General features: G+C 47.2%; 1 protein-coding gene across 4 annotated transcripts in view; it reads right to left on the bottom strand.

Moving 5' to 3' along the window:
* Positions 1-3,182: 3,182 nt before the first annotated feature.
* Positions 3,183-20,804, bottom strand: part of LOC134358324 (SH2 domain-containing adapter protein F-like) — a 257,415-nt gene continuing 239,793 nt past the window's right edge. For all 4 annotated transcript variants that reach the window (XM_063070436.1, XM_063070438.1, XM_063070437.1 and 1 more), the window contains one exon: positions 3,183-8,968. In XM_063070436.1, the coding sequence (XP_062926506.1) occupies positions 8,782-8,968 (187 nt within the window). In that variant the 3' untranslated portion in view covers positions 3,183-8,781. The remainder of the gene's footprint in view (positions 8,969-20,804) is intronic.

Genomic DNA, 20,804 nt, shown 5'->3' on the forward strand with positions numbered 1-20,804 from the left:
CTGTATTGTGCTGTAGGTTTTCTATGTTTCTATGTTTCTAGAAGAAGGGATGCCGGGGATGGTGGTGAACCGGGCATGATGCTGGCAACTGCCTGCCACAGCTCGTACTCATGTTCCCTGGGACCCAGGGGACGGTGTGAAGAGTCAGGTGCTACGGGCACCTGAGGTAGTGTGGAAAATGTGGTCGGCCAGTTCCAGCTGCCAGCCTAGTCCCAGATGAACAGCAGGTGGCCTGGGAAGAGCAGACATGGGGATAGAGTTTGGGGCTGGACACAATAGGCACCTGCCTCAGCCATCAGCTGAGGTGCAACATGGGCACTGGCGCACTGGATACAGAAAGTGCACTGGATACAGAGGTCACACTGGGTTTAGAGGGGGCTCTGTACTGGGTACAGAAAGCACAAGGGGCACACTGGATAGAGGTTACACTAGATACAGAGGGTGCACAGAGAGCAGAAGGTGCACTGGATACAGAGGGTGCAGAAGCCAACCTAGGTCAATGGACAGAAAAACACAGTGAACTGACTGGGGCCCCATCAACAGCCCCTCCTTCACAGTCGGTCTTGCACAGCAGGCGTTGGTTGGACAATGTGTTGGTGAAGGTTACGGTAGCAAACACACACAAAATGCAAGAGGAACTCAATGGGTCAAGCAGCATCTCTGGAGGGAAATCATAAGTCAACGTTTCAGGCCAAGACACTTAATCAGGAATGGATAGAAAGAGTAGCATTGGGGGCACTGAAGAAGAGGTTCACTAGGCTTATTCCAGAGATGAGAGGGTTGTCCTACCAAGAAGGGCTGGGTCTACATTCCCTGGGGTTTAGAAGAACAAGTGTTGACCTTATTCAATCATACAAGATGTTACGGGAGCTCGACAGGGCACATTTTGAGGTGTTTTTGTTAATGGAAGAGTCACAACTGAAGGGAAACAGTAGAGAAGAAAGGAACCTGTTATTAAAGCTGAGGTCTGAAGATCTGTCTTCTCTCAAAGGGCAGTGAATCTCTGGAATGCTCTGCCCGAGAGGTTGTGGGAGGCCAGATCATTGGATATATTTGAGGTACTAACTTACGTAAGCCAATCACCCCTACTCGGGCATAGGCTGCACACAGCCGCTCGCTAGATTTCTCTGCCAGTCTTTCACGTTGTCACCAGATGTAGCCATCTTCTTGGTGTATGCTTCTTCTCCCAGGGATGAGGTCTTTGTTGGAGCTCTGGGTTTTTATGGGATGGGGTTGCTAGCCCCGTGCCCAACCCTCCTCCTTTCGCAGCCGGGCCTGGGACCGTCCATGGCAGAGTTATATATTTAAGGTGGAGATAGATAAATATCGGAAAGATTGAGGAAATGAGGGTTCTGGGGGACTGGCACAGAAGAGTTGAGGCACTGTAGATCAGTCAAGGTCGTATTAAACGGTGAGGCAGGCTCATGGGGTTGAGTGTCCTAATACTGCCCCTATTTTCTTGTATTTTTGTGTCAGTTACTAAAGGAGACATGTACTCAGCTGCTGTGTTTTTAACCATAAGACATAAGAGCAGAATTAAGCCACTTGGCCCATCGAGTCTGCTTTACTATTTCATCATGGCTGATTTATTTTCCCTCTCAACTCCATTCTCCTGCCATCTACCCACAACCTTTGACACCCTGACTAACCAAGAACCTATCAACCTCTGCTTTAAATATACCCAGTGTCGTGGCATCCATAGCCATCCGTGTCAGTGAATTCCACAGATTCACCACCCTCTGCTCTGGCTGAAACAATTCCTCCTAATCTCTGTTCTAAATGGATGTCCCCCTATTTTGAGGCTGTGCCCTCTGGTCCTAGTCTCCCCCACCATAGGAAATATCCTCTCTGCATCCACTCTATCAGCATTTGTTCAGTTACAATGAGATCTCATCCCTGTCCATATTTCAAGGCCTAGTGTTCAGGGACCTTATTCGTTATTTGCCCAAAGGTCAATCAGAAGTCTGGAAGTCTGCGGAAACCTGGATTTGCAATTCTTTCCAAGTCTGCCAGGGAGGAGAAAGCCCAGTATCTGTGAAGGCATGAGTCCTGTCCTGGTGCTGGAGGGCTGTGCATGGGTGAAAGGGACCAACAGGGCTGGTTTTGCTGTTGTGGTTTTGTTGCTTGTTGTGTTCTGTTTATTTGAGTTCTGTGTCATTCTGATGAGCATTGTGGGCATTCTATGTTGGCGCTGGGCTGTTTGGCGACCTCTGGCTGCTCCCATCACATCGTTAGGTTGCGTTGGTCATTAATAGAAACAACATATTTTGCTCTATGTTACAATCTGAATCTGAATCTGAAAGTAATACACACAAAATGCTGGAGGAACTCAGCAGGCTGAACCCCTTCTTCAGCCCAAGGTGTTGACTGTTTACTTTTTTCCATAGATGCTGCCTGGCCTGCTGAGCTCCTCCAGCATTTTGTGTGTGTTACTTTGATTTTCAGCATCTGCAGATTTTCTTTTGTTTCTGAATCTGCAAGTGACCATTCGCAGAATAAGTTGTTCCCAGGAACTCACAAATGACGCTAACTGGGAATGTAATTTAGTGCCTCTAAGTTCTGAGGAGGCTGAAGTGAGCTGGACATTGCACGTCTATACTTACATCATTCTACAGAGCATGCTAACAAGCATTACTGCTTGGTACAGAAACTGTACTGAGGCGGACAGGAATGCTCTATAATTAGCAGTTAAAACTGCTCAACTCAACACTGGCACCATATATATACAGAAAGCTGGCTGAAAAAGACCAGCAACATCTAGAAGGATCCCACCAACCCTGCTCATGGACTCTTTATCCCACTCCCATCAGGGAGGAGGCTATGTAGCATCCAAGCCAGGACCACCAGACTCAAGAACAGTTACTTTCCCGAGCAGTAAGGCTGATCAACACCTCCACCCACTAACCCACCCTTCCACACCACCAACCACCCCTACTTTATCATTTCCTGTCCGTCACCTAGCATCACTCTATGAATATAAATCTGTGTATCTAAGCTATCTTATGTATTTATATTTATTTTGTGTTTTTAAAAATTATTATAGAGTTCTTTATTGTATTGTGTGATTTTTTGTGCTGCATTGTATCTGGAGTAACGATTATTTCACTCTCCTTTACATGTGTGTACTGGAAATGACATTAACCAATCTTGAATTTGGAACATAAAATGAACCTCACTCAGTGACGTGTCCTTGACATAGCTGCTCCAGATCAAGAGCTGAGAGCATATTAAACAAGCATGGAAGTTTAATGATCATTGATGCAACATCCCAGACACAAGTGCGTCAGATCAGTTACTAAATTTAATAAATAACATACCGAAACGGCTCCACAGTGCAGGGCATCACATAAAGGGATCCTTCTGAATCACTGTGCCATTGTGAAAGCTTCAGGCAGAGTGGGCTGACTGGTTGTGGGAGTTCAGCTGGTTGTGCTCACTTCATTCTCATCCTCTCCTCTCACAACCAGGGACAGACTGACCCAACCAGACTGAACCAGGACAAAATGACATAAACCAGACTGACCCAGGGCAGATTAACCCAGACCAAACCAAACCAAGACAAGACTGACCGAGCTTACACCCAGATCAAACTGACCCAGACCAGACCAACCCGGAGACCAGACTGACCGAGCTCACACCCAGACCAGACTGACCCAGAGACAAGACTGACCGAGCTTACACCCAGACCAGACCAACCCAGAGACAAGACTGACCGAGCTCAGACCCAGACCAAACTAACCCAGACCAAACTGACCCAGACCAGACCAACCCAGAGACCAGACTGACCGAGCTCACACCCAGACCAGACTGACCAAGCTCAGACCCAGACCAGACTGACCCAGAGACAAGACTGACCGAGCTTACACCCAGACCAGACCAACCCAGAGACCAGACTGACCGAGCTCACACCCAGACCAGACTGACCCAGAGACCAGACTGACCAAGCTCAGACCCAGACCAGACTGACCCAGAGACAAGACTGACCGAGCTTACACCCAGACCAGACCAACCCAGAGACCAGACTGACCGAGCTCACACCCAGACCAGACCAACTCAGAGACCAGACTGACCGAGCTCACACCCAGACCAGACTGACCGAGCTCAGACCCAGACCAGACCAACCCAGAGACCAGACTGATCGAGCTCACATCCAGACCAAACTAACCTAGAGAGCAGACTGACCAAGCTCACACCCAGACCAGATTGACCCAGAGATCAGACTGACTAAGCTCACACCCAGACCAGACTGACCCAGAGACCAGACTGACCGAGCTCACACCCAGACCAGACTGACTCAATGTCCTTCTAGCCATCCCTGGCTCATTCTTCACGTTCTGGAATGTTTGGACATTTAGCCACAGCTGAATCCAGATGTGACCTCTCCTAACATTTGCACACCAGGATTAACAGTAGACATACCACCTCCCCATCCCACCACGGCCCCAACCTGGTCTCCCAACCCAGTGACCTCTACCCCACTAAGTGTCTCCACCAATCAGCATTCTAGTTGAGTGCTAACTTCCATGTTGAGCAACCGGGTGCAATGCAATGTAGCCCATTACACTCTCCCAAGTATAACCACACACCCGTCACCACTGTTGTTCACCATGCCACAGGCTGAAGGTCAAAGGCATGGACAACACCCATGGACTTATGTCATTGCCTCCCCGGGAGACATTTTTCTTATTGCTCAACCCTTGTCGGCAGTCACCACTGGATTCAACCATGTGTGGATTGGAGATGATGTCTAGATCCACAGAAGGAAGACAGATTTCTTTCTCTGAAGCCCACAGAATGGGAGTTCAATATAAATCCAACCACCTCACTGCCCTGTGTTCTGGGACCAGAAGACTGGAATTCTCAAGCTGTCTTGGTGGGATCAGGAAGACCGAGTGTGAACCTCAATGGGCCAACTCCTCAGACCTCTCCCACACTCCCAATTCATCCTGTTGTAGGATTCCACACAGAGGAGTGTCATTATGGTCCAGTGTTATGGGATGCAATGCTGAGCCTTTGTAAGGCATTGGTCAGGCTGCACATGGAGTATGCTGAGCAATTTTGGGCCTTTATCGCAGAGAGGGTGTGCTGGCCATTGGAGAGGAACAAGAGGAGGTTCACAAGAATAATCCCGGGAATGAAAGGGTTAACATATGAGGAGCATTTGATGGTTCTGGTCTTGTACTCACTGGAGTTCAGAAGAATGAGGGAGGATCTCATTGAAACCTATTTTTTATTTTTATTCTTCAGCCAGAGAGTGGTGAATCTGTGGAATTCTTTGCCACAGGCAGCTGTGGAGGCCAAGTCTATGAATATTTAAGGCAGAGGTTGATAGATACTTGATTGGTTAGGGTATGAAGGGATATGGGGAGAAAGCAGGAGATTGGGGCTGAGAGGAGAATTGGATCAGCCATGAGCAAATAGCGGAGCAGACTTGATGGGCCAGATGGCTTAATTCTGCTCCTGTAGCTTATGCTGTTATATTGAAAGGACAGGCATGTGGAGAGAATGTTTCCAGTGATGGAAGAGTCAAGGACCAGAGGGCACAGCCTCAGAGTAGAGGGATGTCCCTTTAGAACAGAGATGAAGATAGACTTCTTTAGCCAGAGGGTGGTGAATCTGTGGAATTCATTGCCGCAGACAGCTGTGGAGGCCACATCATTAAAGAGGCGGTTACTAGGTTCTTGATAAGTATGAGCAGCAAAGATTACGGGGAGAAGGTAGGAGAATGGGGTTGAAAGGGATGACTGAACGGTGGGGAAGACTCAACAGGCTAATTCTGCTCCCGTGCCTTATGGTCCTGAAGCCCATGTAGATCTTTAATAAAATCAGCATTCAGTGGGGGAGAGAGCTGTTTCTCCTTGTGGGAGGCCAGAATTAGGGGCATTTTGAACGGGATGGACTACCCACTCGGAGACCTGCTTCCCCAGGCAGTGATGGAAATGTGGCCCTCACTCCCGTGAGGCATGGGTGGGGCAAATAGCAGTAATGGTTTCAATAGGTGGTCAGATAGACCCACGGTAGCACAGTGAGGAGAGCTGCTGTTTCACAGCTCTGGAGAGCTGGGTTCGATCCTGACCTCCAGTACTGTCTGTATAAAGAATGTTCACATTCTCCCCGTGACCGTGTGGGTTTATTCTGGGTGCTGGATTCCTCCCACACCCCAGGCGCGTGTGGGCTGACAGGTTAAGTAGCTACTGTAACACCCCTTACTCTCGGGGAGGAGAGCTGACAGGGAAGGAAGAGGAAATGGGACCATTGGGATTGCTCCTCTAGGGGATCAGCACATAAGCGATTTTATTATTTATTTATTTGTTTGTTTAGAGATAGAGCACAGAACAGGCTCTTCTGGCCCAACAAGCCTCACTGCCCAGCGACGAGGCTACTTAACACTCAGTGTAGATTCATGAGGTTAATTCCCGGGATGGTGGGACTGTCAGATGTTGAAAGACTGGAGCGACTGGGGTTGTACACACTGGAATTTAGAAGGATGAGAGGGGATCTGATTGAAACATATAAGATTATTAAGGGATTGGACACGCTAGAGGCAGGAAACATGTTCCCGATGTTGGGGGAGTCCAGAACCAGAGGCCACAGTTTAAGAATAAGGGGTGGACAATTTAGAACGGAGTTGAGGAAAAACTTTCACAAAGAGGGTTGTGGATCTGTGGAATGCTCTGCCTCAGGAGGCAGTGGAGGCCAATTCTCTGGATTCTTTCAAGAAAGAGTTAGATAGAGCTCTTAAAGATAGCAGAGTGAAGGGATATGGGGAGAAGGCAGGAAAAGGGTACTGATTGTGGATGATCAGCCATGATCACAGTGAATGGTGGTGCTGGCTCAAAGGGCTGAATGGCCTACTCCTGCACCTATTGTCTATTGTCTAATCACAAGACAATTTACAATGACCAATTAACCTATTCACTGGTACGTCTTTGGACTGTGGGAGGAACCCAGAGCGCCTGCAGGAAACCCATGTGCTCATGTGGAGAACGTTCAAACTCCTTGCAGACGGCACTGGGATTGAACTCTGTACACTGGAATGCATTGCACTAACAGCTATGCTACCGTGGCACCCTAGCCACTGGCTGCACTAGATGGGCCAAATGGTTCATTTCTACATTAGAGTGGGGAATGAATAGAAGGGTGTGGGAGGACGGTCAGGGGGGAGCAGAAACTATGTGGGCTGAATGGCCAGTTTCGAAGCTGTAAATAGTAAAACTCTATTGCTCCACAAGGAATATCTCCATTGAAACGGAGCACGTAAACAGATACTATGAATGTATAAGGGCAAGTTTTAAAACCCACTAGAGTTGGGAACTGTAAAAAAAATACTGCTTGTGATATTGGAATATAAATGACATCTTAGTCCCCCATTTTAAGTACTTGCCTTCAGTAAATTACTAGATTCCTCATTAACTCCCACGTCGACCATTTTCAAAGCTCTTCAGCTTGTCTGCACTCTTTCCCCAGCCACCACTTACTGGTAGTTTCTCAGGAAAGCAACTCCTGTCTACCCCCACTATTTAGAATGTTTCATACCCTTTCTTCCATTAAACACCAGGAACAAGTTGTCTTTGTTCTTCCCAAGAGCAGTGCTTGGCACAGCTCAGTTGTTAGTGGGTGGTCAAGTGCTGGGTATTACTGTGGCTTCCATTTCTTCAGAGTGAGAGATGTCCCTGTGAGAGAAACCTTCGTAGTTTCGCACAACTATCGATCATGGTCACAGGACAGGGTCAACTCAAGTTACATAAAGAGTAAGCCTCACTCTAAACTGACCCATCACACACTCCCAGGACGGAGACAGCACAGGTTAGTTACGGAGTAAACTCACTCTAAACAGACCCATTTATTCCCAGGGTGGAGACAGTGCAGAGAAAAGCTCCCTCTACACTGCCCCAATTCAAACTCCCAGGACAGAGACAGCATAGGTTAGTTACAGAGTAAGGCTTGCTCTAAACAGACCCATTGCACACTCCAGGATGGAAGCAGGACAGGTTAAGTACAGAAGAAAGTTCTTTCTAATTGTCTCACCACACACTCGCAGGGCAGGGACAGCAGGGGTTAGACATTTAGTATGGTTCCCTCTACATTGTCCCAACACACATGCTCATAGCAGACACAGCACAGTTTACATGCAGAGTAAATCTCCCTTCATACACTCCCAGGACAGGGACAGCAGGGGTTAGACATAAGAGAATAGCTTTCTCCATACTGTCCCTTCAAATACTGAGTAGAGCTCTCTATACGCTGTCCAACAAGATGCTCACTTCGTACCACTGATTCACCTTTGAACGCACCAGCATATAGTATCAGTTATAACTTCCCAACCTGCTACTTTTTCAGACAAACTGTGAATTTAGGACTAGATCTGGGGGTTGTTCAGTGCCCTTACACTTGGAGGAACTGGAGATCTCACAGGCTCAAGAAAGCCCCTAGACACGAACAGGAAAACTCTGCATATAAATAGTCATCAAGTAAGGATTTTGACAGCAGTCTAGACTTGCAGGAAATTGCAACACTGATAAATCCCGTGAATACGGCAGGCAAACTGCAGCTTCCGGTGGGGCACCATGGTTCGGGTCTGCAGTGCGCAGTGTTCTCTCGGACGTTGTGATTGGGGTGAAGGTAACTGCAGCCTCGTGCCATCAATGTCTGAAGACAGTCCCTCTGGTTCTGCTCGGCAATGCTGAAGGTCAAAGATCAAAGGGCTGCCTCTGTGTGAGTGAGGGAGTGTGTGCGTGCCCATACGATACAGTCCTGTGCCAGTGGGAGTTGCTGCCATTGCTATAGTGTTCTGATAGCCACGGGGTACAGGAGGGACATGTGTTCGGCCCCTTTAATGGGCAGTTTACGACTGCTGTAGTAGTGGATTACTTCTGGCACGCTGTCAAATGGGGGACTGTTCAGGCCCAGGATGTACTTGCTCTCTTTGGTCCGCGTGAGTTTCATGTGCATGAACCCCTGGTTACTCCTGCAGACAAGAGATGCAAAACACATAGTTAGAGCTGCAGAATCGATAGTTACAATGTCAACCCGCACTTAGCAGGAGCCATGATCTTGGAACAAAAAGCTGGTGTCACAGAACAACCTGATTTTAGTATGAATGTGCACGATGCAATGAACATCATTCAGGAAACACTGTAAAACTGGGGTACAGATCTGTCGCTGTGCAGCACTGAGGTACAGTGCCGGTGGGGATGGGTCTGTCACTGTATAACACTGGGGTACAGTACCGGTGGGGATGGGTCTGTCACTGTATAACACTGGGGTACAGTACCGGTGGGGACGGGTCTGTCACTGTATAACACTGTGGTACGGTACTGGTGGGGACGGGTCTGTCACTGTATAACACTGGGGTACAGTACTGGTGGGGATGGGTCTGTCACTGTATAACACTGGGGTATAGTACCAGTGGGGATGGGTCTGACACTGTATAACAGTGGGGTACTGTACCGGTGAGAATGGGTCTGTCACTGTGTAACACTGGGGTATAGTACCAGTGGGGATGGGTCTGACACTGTATAACACTGGGGTACTGTACCGGTGAGAATGGGTCTGTCACTGTGTAACACTGGGGTACAGTACCGGTGGGGATGGGTCTGTCACTGTATAACACCAGCGTACAGTACTGGTGGGGACAGGTCTGTCACTGTATAACACCAGCGTACAGTACCGTTGGGGACAAGTCTGTCACTGTATAACACCAGAGTACAGTACCGGTGGGGACAGGTCTGTCACTGTATAACACCAGCGTACAGTACCGTTGGGGACAGGTCTGTCACTGTATAATACTGGGGTACAGTACTGATGAGGATGGGTCTGTCACTGTATAACTCCGTGGTACAGAACCAGTGGGGACAGATCTATGTATTAAATTGGGTACAGTACTAGTGGGGACAGGTCTCTCATTGTTTGAGGTAGACTCTGAATCGATATATTAGTAACACTTAAAACAAAATGAAAGAAGTATAAAAGAGGCTGTTGGTCTAATAAGAGTTTACGATCACTTCTGATCCATGTCTGGACTCCAAGAGTGCACTGTGACACTGAGCCCTTGCTACTGTTGGTTTCCATGTGCTGAAAACTGCGAACAGTACTGTAATACTTTACAGCGCCAGCGATTGTAGCTTGTACGTTCTTCCTGTCACTGTATGCGTTTCCTCCCAAAGACATAGTGTTAGTGTCAGTAAGTTATGGGCATGCTATGTAGACTCTAGAGGTGTGGTGATACTTGCGGGCTGCCTCCAGCACAATCCTCAGACTGTGTTGGTCACCGACACAAATGATGTATTTCACTGTATGCTGTGATGTACATGTGACAAATCTTTCTAAAACGTAGTGACGGATGATACACCGACTTGCCCTGCCTCCAGGTCAGTAATATTCTCTCCAGAATAAGGCAATTGGGAAGTTATCAGGGTCAACATGAGCAGTCAGGGGTTATTCGTGGACTGCATCAGGTAAACAGGTGTTCAGGAAGGTTTCTTGACCCAATATGTAGATAAGCCTACAAGAGGAGAGACTGTACTTGATCTGGTATTGGGAAATGAATCTGGTCAGGTGTCAGATCTCACAGTGGGAGAGCATTTTGGAGATAGTGATCATAATTCTATCTTCTTTACAATAGCATTGGAGAGAGATAGGAACAGACAAGTTAGAAAAGCATTTAATTGGAGTAAGGGGAATTATGAGGCTATCAGGCAGGAAATTGGAAGCTTAAATTAGGAACAGATGTTCTCAGGGAAAAGTACGGAAGAAATGTGGCAAATGTTCAGGGGATATTTGTGTGGAGTTCTGCATAGGTACGTTCCAATGAGACAGGGAAGTTATGGTAGGGTGCAGGAACCGTGATGAACAAAGGCTGTAATAAATCTAGTCAAGAAGACAGGCTTACAAAAGGTTCAGAAAGTTAGGTAATGTTAGGGATCTAAAAGATTATAAGGCTAATAGGAAGGAGCTTAAGAAGGAAATTAGGAGAGCCAGAATGGGCCATGAGAAGGCCTTGGCAGGCAGGATTAAGGAAAACCCCAAGGCATTCTACAAGTATGTGTTATATGGTTATATGGTTATATGAAGAGCAAGAGGATAAGACATGAAAGAATAGGACCTATTAAGTGTGACAGTGGGAAAGTGTGTATGGAACCGGAGGAAATAGTAGGGGTACTTAATGAATACTTTACTTCAGTATTCACTATGGAAAAGGATCTTGGTGATTATCGTGATGACTTGCAGCAGACTGAAAAGCTTGAGCATGTAGATGTTAAAAAAGAGGATGTGCTGGAGTTTTTGGAAAGCATCAAGTTGGATAAGTCGCCGGGACCGGATGAGATGTACCCCAGGCTACTGTGGGAGGCGAGGGAGGAGATTGCTCAGCCTCTGGCGATGATCTTTGAATCATCAATGGGGACGGGAGAGGTTCCGGAGGACTGGAAGATTGCGGATGTTGTTCCTTTATTTAAGAAAGGGAGTAGAGATAGCCCAGGAAATTATAGACCAGTGAGTCTTACTTCAGTGGTTGGTAAGTTGATGGAGAAGATCCTGAGAGGCAGGATTTATGAACATTTGGAGAGGTATAATATGATTAGGAATAGTCAGCATGGCTTTGTCAAGGACAAGTCATGCCTTATTGAGCCTGATTGAATTTTTTCAGGATGTGACCAAACACATTGATGAAGGAAGAGCAGTAGATATAGTGTATATGGATTTCAGCAAGGCATTTGATAAGATACCCCATGCAAGGCTTATTGAGAAAGTAAGGAGGCATGGGATCCAAGGGGACATTGCTTTGTGGATCCAGAACTGGCTTGCCCACAGAAGGCAAAGGATGGTTGTAGATGGGTCATATTCTGCATGGAGGCCAGTGACCAGTGGTGTACCTCAGGGATCTGTTCTGGGACCCTTATTCTTCGTGATTTTTATGAATGACCTGGATGAGGAAGTGGAGGGATGGGTTAGTAAGTTTGCTGATGACACAAAGGTTGGGGGTGTTGTGGATAGTGTGGAGGGCTGTCAGAGGTTACAGTGGGACATTGATAGGATGAAAAACTGGGCTGAGAAGTGGCAGTTGGAGTTCAACCCAGATAAGTGTGAAGAGGTTCATTTTGGTAGGTCAAATATGGTGGCAGAATATAGTATTAATGGTAAGACTCTTGGTAGTTTGGAGGATCAGAGGGATCCTGGGGTCCGAGTCCATAGGATGCTCAAAGCAGCAGTGCAGGTTGACTCTGTGGTTAAGAAAGCATACGGTGTATTGGCCTTCATTAATCATGGAATTGAATTTAGGAGCTGAGAGGTAATGTTGCAGCTATATAGGACCCTGGTCAGACCCCACTTGGAGTACCATGCTCAGTTCTGGTCGCCTCACTACAGGAAGGATGTGGAAGCCGTAGAAAGGGTGCAGAAGAGATTTACAAGGATGTTGCCTAGGTTGGGGAGCATGCCTTATGAAAACAGGTTGAATGTACTTGGCCTTTTCTCCTTGGAGCGACAGAGGATGAGAGGTGACCTGATAGAGGTGTATAAGTGATAAGAGGCATTGATCGCGAGGATAGTCAGAGGCTTTTTCTTAGGGCTGAAATGTTTGCCACAAGAGGACACAGGTTTAAGGTGCTGGGAAGTAGGTACAGAGGTAATGTCAGGGGTAAGTGTTTTACTCAAGAGAGTGGTGAGTGCGTGAAATGGGTTGCTGGCAATGGTGGTGGAGGTGGATACGATAGGGTCTTTTAAGAGACTTTTGGATAGGTACATGGAGCTTAGAAAAATAGAGGGCTATAGGTAATCCTAGTAATTTCTAAGGTAGGGACATGTTCAGCACAACTTTGTGGGCCAAAGGGCCTGTATTGTGCTGTAGGTTTTCTCTGTTTCTATGTAAACTTGGAGACAGTGAGGTGTGAGACTTGCCTGGAGAAAGTCCTAGTTACCGGTGAGTAAGGGCCAGGGTCAAACTTCACATCATGCTGATCCTTTCCATGTGGTGAGTGGAACAAAGGAAGGGGCACTCCCCTCAGAGAGGGAACGGCCATCGAACTGCTGCTTTTGATGATGGGATGGAGGCTCAGGAGGGTGCCTGGCCCGGGCTGAGTGAAGGGAATCACAAATGATGAGTATCACAGCAGCAGAAGACCCTGCTGTGTGTCGGGTTTAGGTCATGGCCAGGAACTTGTACATACCAACCACACTTCCCCCCCCCCCCCAACTTCCTCCAGCATCAGGATCACTCTCTCTGACCCGCAGTTATCAAATAGCAGAAATCCTGCTGCTGATTGGTTGAAACAGCCACAGGTCAGAGGTCAGTATGGTTACCCGGCAATGAGTAGCAAGCCAAAAGACTGGAACAAGAGAAGGCCATTCGGTCCTTCAAACCATCACTTGCATCCAGTAAGATCACATCCTATGCTTTAGACACGGCTCGAAGGGTCTATTCTGCACTGTATCTCTAAATAAATAAACAAACAAACTACCCCTAAACCATCAGGCCCTTGAACCAGTGTGGATAACTTCAATCATCTCAGCACTGAACTGATTCCTCAACCTATGACTTACTTTTAAGGGCTCTACAACTCATGTTCTTGATGTTTATTGCTTATTTATTTATTATTATTTATTATTGTTATTGTTTTCTTTTCCTCTCTTTTTGTATTTGCACAGTTTATTGTCTTGTGCACATTGGTTGTTTGTTCGTCTCTCTCTGGGTGGTTTTTCATTGATTCCATGGTGTTTCTTTCTATTTACTGTGAATGCCCGCAAGAAAATAATCTCAAGTTAGTATATGGTGACATACTTTGAACTGGCTTCCAACTAGTTACTAGTTGAGTAAATTTCTCCTCCCTTTCACTCTAAAGGCTTGCTACCTTACTCTGGTGCTCTCATCTACCTCCAGCCCAAGGTTCCACTCTCCGAGGAGACGGTCTCTCATCATTCACACTGTGATGACTCTCAGAGGTTTGTGTGTCTCAATCAGATCACTTCTTGTTCTTCTGAAGCCCAGAGCATACAAGTATCAGGTCTTCCACTCCGGTAGGACAAATAATTAGTGAGAGGTTGCAAGATGTTGGTGTTCAGAGGGACCTTGTGCCCTAATCATTGAAGTTTAACCTATAGGCACAGCAAGCGACAAGAAGCTGAACTGCACTTTGGCCTTTATTACAGAGAACGTGAGGACAAGCGTTACGAAGTCTCACTGAAAATTATACAGGAGCACAGGTGAGACTGAAATAGAACACTGTAGGCAGATTCAGTCTTCCTGCTCAGGGAACGATATACTTGCAAGGCAAAAGACCATAAGATACAGGAGCAGATTTAGGCTATTCGGCCCATTAAGTCTGCTCAACCATTCCATCATGGCTGATTTGTTTTCCCTCTCAACTCCATTCTCCTGCCTTCTCCCTTACCATTTGATGCTCTTACCAATCATGAAACTATCAACCTTTGCTTTAAAAATACCCAATGACTTGGTCACCACAGCCACCTGTAGCAATGAATTTCATAGATCCACCACCGTGGGCCTAAAGGAGTTCCTCCTCATCTCTGTTCTAAAGGGATGTCCCTCTATTCTGAGGCTGTGCTCTCCAGTCCTAGACTCCCCCACTGATGGAAACAGCCTCTCCGACTCTATCTAGGCCTTTCAATATTCTGTAGGTCTCAATGAGATCCCCTCATTCTTCTGAACTCCAGCAAGAGGAGGCCCAGGACCATCAAACACTTCTCATATATTAACCCTTTCATTCCCAGGATAATTTTCATAAACCTCTGGACGCCTTCCAGTGGCAGCACATCCTTCCTTACACATGGGGCCCAAAACTGCTCACAATACTCCAAGTGCAGTTTGAACAATGCCTTATAAAGCCTCAGCATTACATACTTTCTTTTATATTTTAGTCCTCTAAAAATGAATGCTAATATTACATTTGCCTTCCACACTACCAGCTCAGCCTGCAAGTTAACCTTTAAGGAATGCTGCATGAGGATTCCCAAGTCCCTTTACACAAGAGGCTGCAGATTCCGGAATCAGGAGCAACAATCTGTAAGGGGAACTCTTCAGGTCGAGCAGCATCCGTGGGGAGAGGAGGTTTTATCAAGCCCCTTTCCGATTTATATTGGAGAGCATTGCGACTCTGAGTGAAGCAGGGAGATGGCCAGTATAAAGTGCAAAGGTGGATAGGTATAAAGGAGCGCAGGGGTGATTAGTGAACTGGGAAAGGTGGTTGGCTTGATGTTAGATGATGGACAGATTGAGCCTGGTAGGGGAAGGAGAGGGATGCAGTTGGGAGAGCCTTTGGATGAAAATGTTGCAACTGAAGAAATGCAGAAAGGGTTTACCAGTTCGATTCTTGCAGTGGAGGTTCTGTCCAACCAGGAGAGGAGTTAAGCAAACTGAACTAATCGAGTCATACAGCCCCAAACACAAGAGATCATGCAGATGCTGGAAATCCAGAGCAACATGAAATGCTGGAGGAACTCAGCAGACCAGGCAGCATCCATGGAGAGGAATAAACAGTTGACATTTCGGGCTGAAAACCCTGCTCAGGACTGGAAATGAACGGAGAAACAGGCCATTTGGCCACTGGCTCTATGCCAACCATCAAGCATCCAATCCAGCAACACACACAAAATGCTGGAGGAACGAGGAACTCAGCAGGCCAGGCAGCATCCATGGAGAGGAATAAACAGTCGATGTTTCGGACCGATACCCTTCAGCAGGACTGGAGAAAATAAAAGATGAGGAGTAGAGTTAAAAGGTGGGGGGGGGAGGGAGAATCACAGGGTGATAGGTGAAACGGGGGGGGGGTGAAGCTGATTGGTGAATGAGGTACAGGGCTGGAGAAGGGGGAGTCTGATAGGTGAAGACAGAAGCCCATGGAAGAAAGAAAAGGTGGGAGAGGCACCAGAGGGAGGCGATGGGCAGGCAAGGATATAAGGTAAGAGAGGGAAAAGGGGATGGGGAATAGTGAAGGGGGGGGGGTATAACTGGAATTTTGAGAAATCAGCATTCATGCCATCAGGTTGGAGGCTACCCAGACAGAACATAAGGTGCTGTTCCTCCAACCTGAGTGTGGTCTCATCAAGGCTGCAGAGGAGGCCATAGATAGACATATTGGGATGGGAATGGGAAGTGGAATTAAAATGGGTGGCCACTGGGAGGTCTGGCTTTTTCTGGCAGACTGAGAATTCATCCCAGTTTCTTGGTATATAGCCTTCAGTGTTCTGGCGACTCAAGACATCCAGGTTTAGCGTTATCATAAAGTTCATCCATACACTCGCAGTGAGTATGAAGATTATGCTCATAGACTAAGTGATGATGCATACAAATTAATGCCATACATTTGGGTAAATTGGGACAATCATTTGTCTCACATCACACTATTCCTTTCCTATCCATCTATCCGCGCAAATGTGTCTTAAACGTTGTAATTGTTAAACATTGTCTATCTGTCTGGATGGCGTGCCACACAGAACAAAGCTTTTCACTGTGACAGTAATTCAGATTCAGATTTATAAACCACACGTACAATGAAACATACAATGAAATGTGTCAGAAACCAATTACTGAATATCACCTCTAGCAGCTCGTTCTATTACTTACCATCATGTGAAAAACCTGCCCCTCAAATCTCCTTTAAATTCCCCCTCTCACCTTAAACCTGTGCCCTCTAATTTTAGACGCTCCTACCCTGGGGGAAAGACAGTGACTAACTATCCTATCAATAAACTTATAAACCCTTCTAAAGTCACAACACAGCCTTCTGGGCTCTAGAGAGAACAATCCCAACCTATCCAATCTCTCCTTGTAACTAAAGCTCTTCAGTCCAGAACAGCAACTATTTTAACGACGGCTTGTCTCTATCACACAGGCTTTGAAGTGTTCTTCAGAGAGCCCAGTGCATTGTCCAATTCCTTCTATCTCCGCTTACAGAATTAATCGCTTCCTTCCTTGGGAGGCGGCTTGCCGGACACAGACAATCAGATTATGCTTCAACTAACAGGCAATGGTTGGCATTTTCCTGATTCTCCGGGGGAAACCTACTGAATACTGAACAGCCGAGATAGAGTGGATGTGGAGAGGATGTTCCTAATATGGGACAAGAGCCTAGCACCAGAGGGAACAGCTTCAGAATAGAATGGGCGTGGCATGGCAGCACAGTAGTTAACATAATGCTTTACCACACCAGTGACCTAGGTTCAACTCTCACTGTTGTCTGTAAGGAGTTTTTACGTTCTCCCCGTGACAGTCTGGCTTTGCTCCGGGTGCTCCAGTTTCTTCCCACATTCCAAAGACATATCTGTTAATGAGCTGTGGGCACGCTATGTTGGCACTGGAGCATGACAACACTTGCAGACTGCCCCAGCGCAGCTTTGGACTGTAAATTCTGCAGATGTGGGAAATTCAAGCAACACACATCAAAATTGCTGGTGAACGCAGCAGGCCAGGCAGCATCTCTAGGAAGAGGTACAGTCGACGTTTCGGGCCGAGACCCTTTGTCTGAAGGGTCTCAGCCCGAAACGTCGACTGTACCTCTTCCTAGAGATGCTGCCTGGCCTGCTGCATTCACCAGCAACTTTGATGTGTGTAGCTTTGGATTGTGGTTGGTTATTGACGCAGACGGCGCACTTCGCTGTATGTTTCAACGTAGATGTGAAAAGTAAAGCTAATCTTTAATCTTTAGAGGGATGTATCTCGAGAACAGAGATGAGGAGGAACTTCTTTAACCAGAGAGTGGTGAATCCATGGAATTCACTGCCATGGACGTGGAGGCCAAGTCATTGGGTATATATAAAATGGGGTTGATGGGTTCTTGATTGGTAAGGGTGTCAAAGGTTATGGAGAGAGAATGGGGTTGACAGGGAAAGTAAATCAGCCATGACTGAATGGTAGCGAAGACTCGATGGGACAGATGGCCTACTTCTGCCCTTCTCTCTTATGTTCTTATTTATTTTGAGATACATCACGGGAACAGAACCTTCCGGCCCAACGAGCTCGTGCCACCCAATTACATTCATGTGACCAATTAATCTACTAACCTGTGCATCTCTGGGATGTAGGCGGTGACTGGAACACCTGGAGGAACCCGTGTGGTCATAGGGAGAATATACAAAGCAGCAGAATTGATCCTGGGTCACTGGCAATAACAGTGTTGCGTTAGCCGCTAGCGCTACCACGCCGTCCTATGGCCCACTAATCCAGAGTGAAAAGCCACTTGGCACTCTAGGCTGCAGGTCTGGGGAGGAAGTTCTTGGGGTGAGTTGGAATTGGAGATATGACCATGAGTGACTTTCTGGAGACCTGGTGCCTCGCCCACAGTGAGCTACTGAACTGCTGGAAGAACAAATAAACGGCTGGAGGAACTCAACAGTCAAGTAGTACCCGTGGAGGGAGATGGGCAGTCAACATTTTGGGTTGAGATGGACCAAAAGGTAGAGGTCAATGGGGAGGGAGAATTGTGGTGCAAGAACTGGCAGGTGATGAGTGGAGGGGATGTCAGGCAGATGGAGGAGGGAAATGTAAAAATAGCAACAAGGCTGGGAGTGATGGGTGGAGGCAACAGAGGGCTGCAGGTTGTGAAATTTGATAGGATAGGAAAATGGAGCATTGCACTATGGTGGAACATAGTGAGGCCGAATTTGCAATACTGTGTGCAGTTCCGGTCAGCTACATGCAGCAATTATGTCAATAAGCTGAAAAGGCTGTGATAACATTTTCAAGTATACTGTCGTGACTTGAAGACCAGAGTTATAGGAAGAGTTTGAATGGGTTAGGACTTTATTCTGTACAGCACAGGAGAATGAAGAGAGATCGTATGGAAGTATACAAAATTATGAGGGAAACAACAGGAATTCTGCAGATGCTGGAAATTCAAGCAACACACATCAAAGTCGCTGGTGAACGCAGCAGGCCAAGCAGCATCTCTAGGAAAAGGTGCAGTCGACGTCTCAGCCTGAAACGTCGACTGCACCTTTTCCTAGAAAATTATGAGGGAGATCACTTAGGGCTTGACCTAAGGGGTTGACCATGGATATAGCTTCCCGGTTGTGTACATGATATGCAAGTCAGTACACAGGCCAGCTCAGTACGGTATGGAGAGAAAGCTGTTGCCCCTGCAGCAGGCTCCCTCTCTCTGCACGGCCGATGAATCTGAAGGAACGGCAGAGACTGATATAGTTTGGTACCAGTGGTGTTTCGGGAGTTACCAGTCAGCATTGAACTGCCTCAGGGAATCCAGCTCTGAATTTTTCCTCGGGATTTACCCCCAAAGCCTTCCCCATGTGTGGGTATAGCTGCAGTCCATGTAGGTTTAAGATCAGAGCTTTACTTCTGGATGAGCTGCCAACCATGGCTGACGGGCTTCATTTGCCCAAAGCGACTGATTCTAGGATGCTGGTAACCTGCCTTAACCCTTCTCCCGTCAGTAGAAACAGTTCCACCAGGCTTGGTAGCTAGGCCACATGTGAAGGCCAGGAGCTGGATGTAGTTGTCAGAAGCTCTTTCAGCTGCATGCCATTGGGGGGATTTAATAGGTAGTAGGTAGTGGTACCCTCCCCCACCCCAGCTATGACAACCTTAAGGATAAATGGGGTGAATGCAATCAGGCTTTCTCCCCTCAGGTTGGTTGACACTGAAACTAGTGGCCATGGGATTAGGATGAAAGGTGAAATATTTAAGGAAACTTGAGGGGAACATCTTCACTCAGAGGGTGGTGGAAGTGTGGAACGAGCTGCCAGAAGAAGTGAAGGTTGTGTGTTCAATTGTAAGATTTAAGAGAAGCTCGGGTAAGTACATGGATGGGAGGGGTACGGAGGGATATGGTTGAGGTGCAGGAAGATTGGACTAGGCAGAACATCAGGTTGGCATGGACTAGATGGGCTGAATAGCCAGATTCTGTGCTGCAGTACTCTTTCACCATATAAGGGAGGCATGGAAGGCAGATGGAAGCGCTGGGGAAGGGACTAAGTGGATTTTATCATTTTGTACACCTCTGCCAAATCACCTCTTATCATCCCAGCTCCAGCCCCAGTTTACTCAACCTGTCCTCAAAAACACATGCTCTCTAATCCAGGCAGCATGCTGATAAATCTCCTTTGCACCTCTCTCAAGCTTTGATATATTTTCTATAATGAGGCAACCAGAAGTGAGGAGAACACTCCAAGTGTGGTCTAGCCAGAGTTTTATAGAGCTGCAACATTACCTCACGGCTCCTGAACTCAATCCACCACACCATACGGCTTCCTAATCGCCGTATCAAACTGTGGAGCAACTTTGCAAGGAACTTGTGAAAATTTCAATCTGACCACCCCCACCCCCACTCCCTCTCCTTGATTGCGATCAGGAATCCAATCCTGTCTTTTCTAGGTTGGTGTTAGAAGAATGATAGATTGCCAAGTTGGAAAAAGCCAGCGTGTAGGACTCACTGTGCTGCTCTTGCAGAGTTCTGTCATGCACATAATGGGCTGAATGGACTCTTCCTCTGCTGCTGGTATTTTATAAGAGTACCAGACTTCTCCATGCCCTCCATATGAAGAGTGGTCCCAGACATCATTGCTGAACTTAAACTACTACTATGTCGACTCAGGCCTAAGGGGCCGGCATCGGGCACGATGACGGACTCTCCACTTCTCCCTCTCCCTCATCAGTGTGTTCAGTTCATCTACATTAGCTGCGCCGCTGTCTTCTAGGAGCGTGTTGACCATAGTCTTGGGAGGGCGCCCAGAGTTCATCCTCCCGTGCTTGGGCTCCCATTAGATGACTAAGCTGGCAGGTAGCTCGGGGTGGCATAGACAGTGCCCCGCTAGTTGCAGTCTTCTCGCCTCGATTT

Source organism: Mobula hypostoma, chromosome 18 (genome assembly GCF_963921235.1).
Source record: "Mobula hypostoma chromosome 18, sMobHyp1.1, whole genome shotgun sequence".
NCBI classification, from domain to species: Eukaryota; Metazoa; Chordata; class Chondrichthyes; order Myliobatiformes; family Myliobatidae; genus Mobula; species Mobula hypostoma.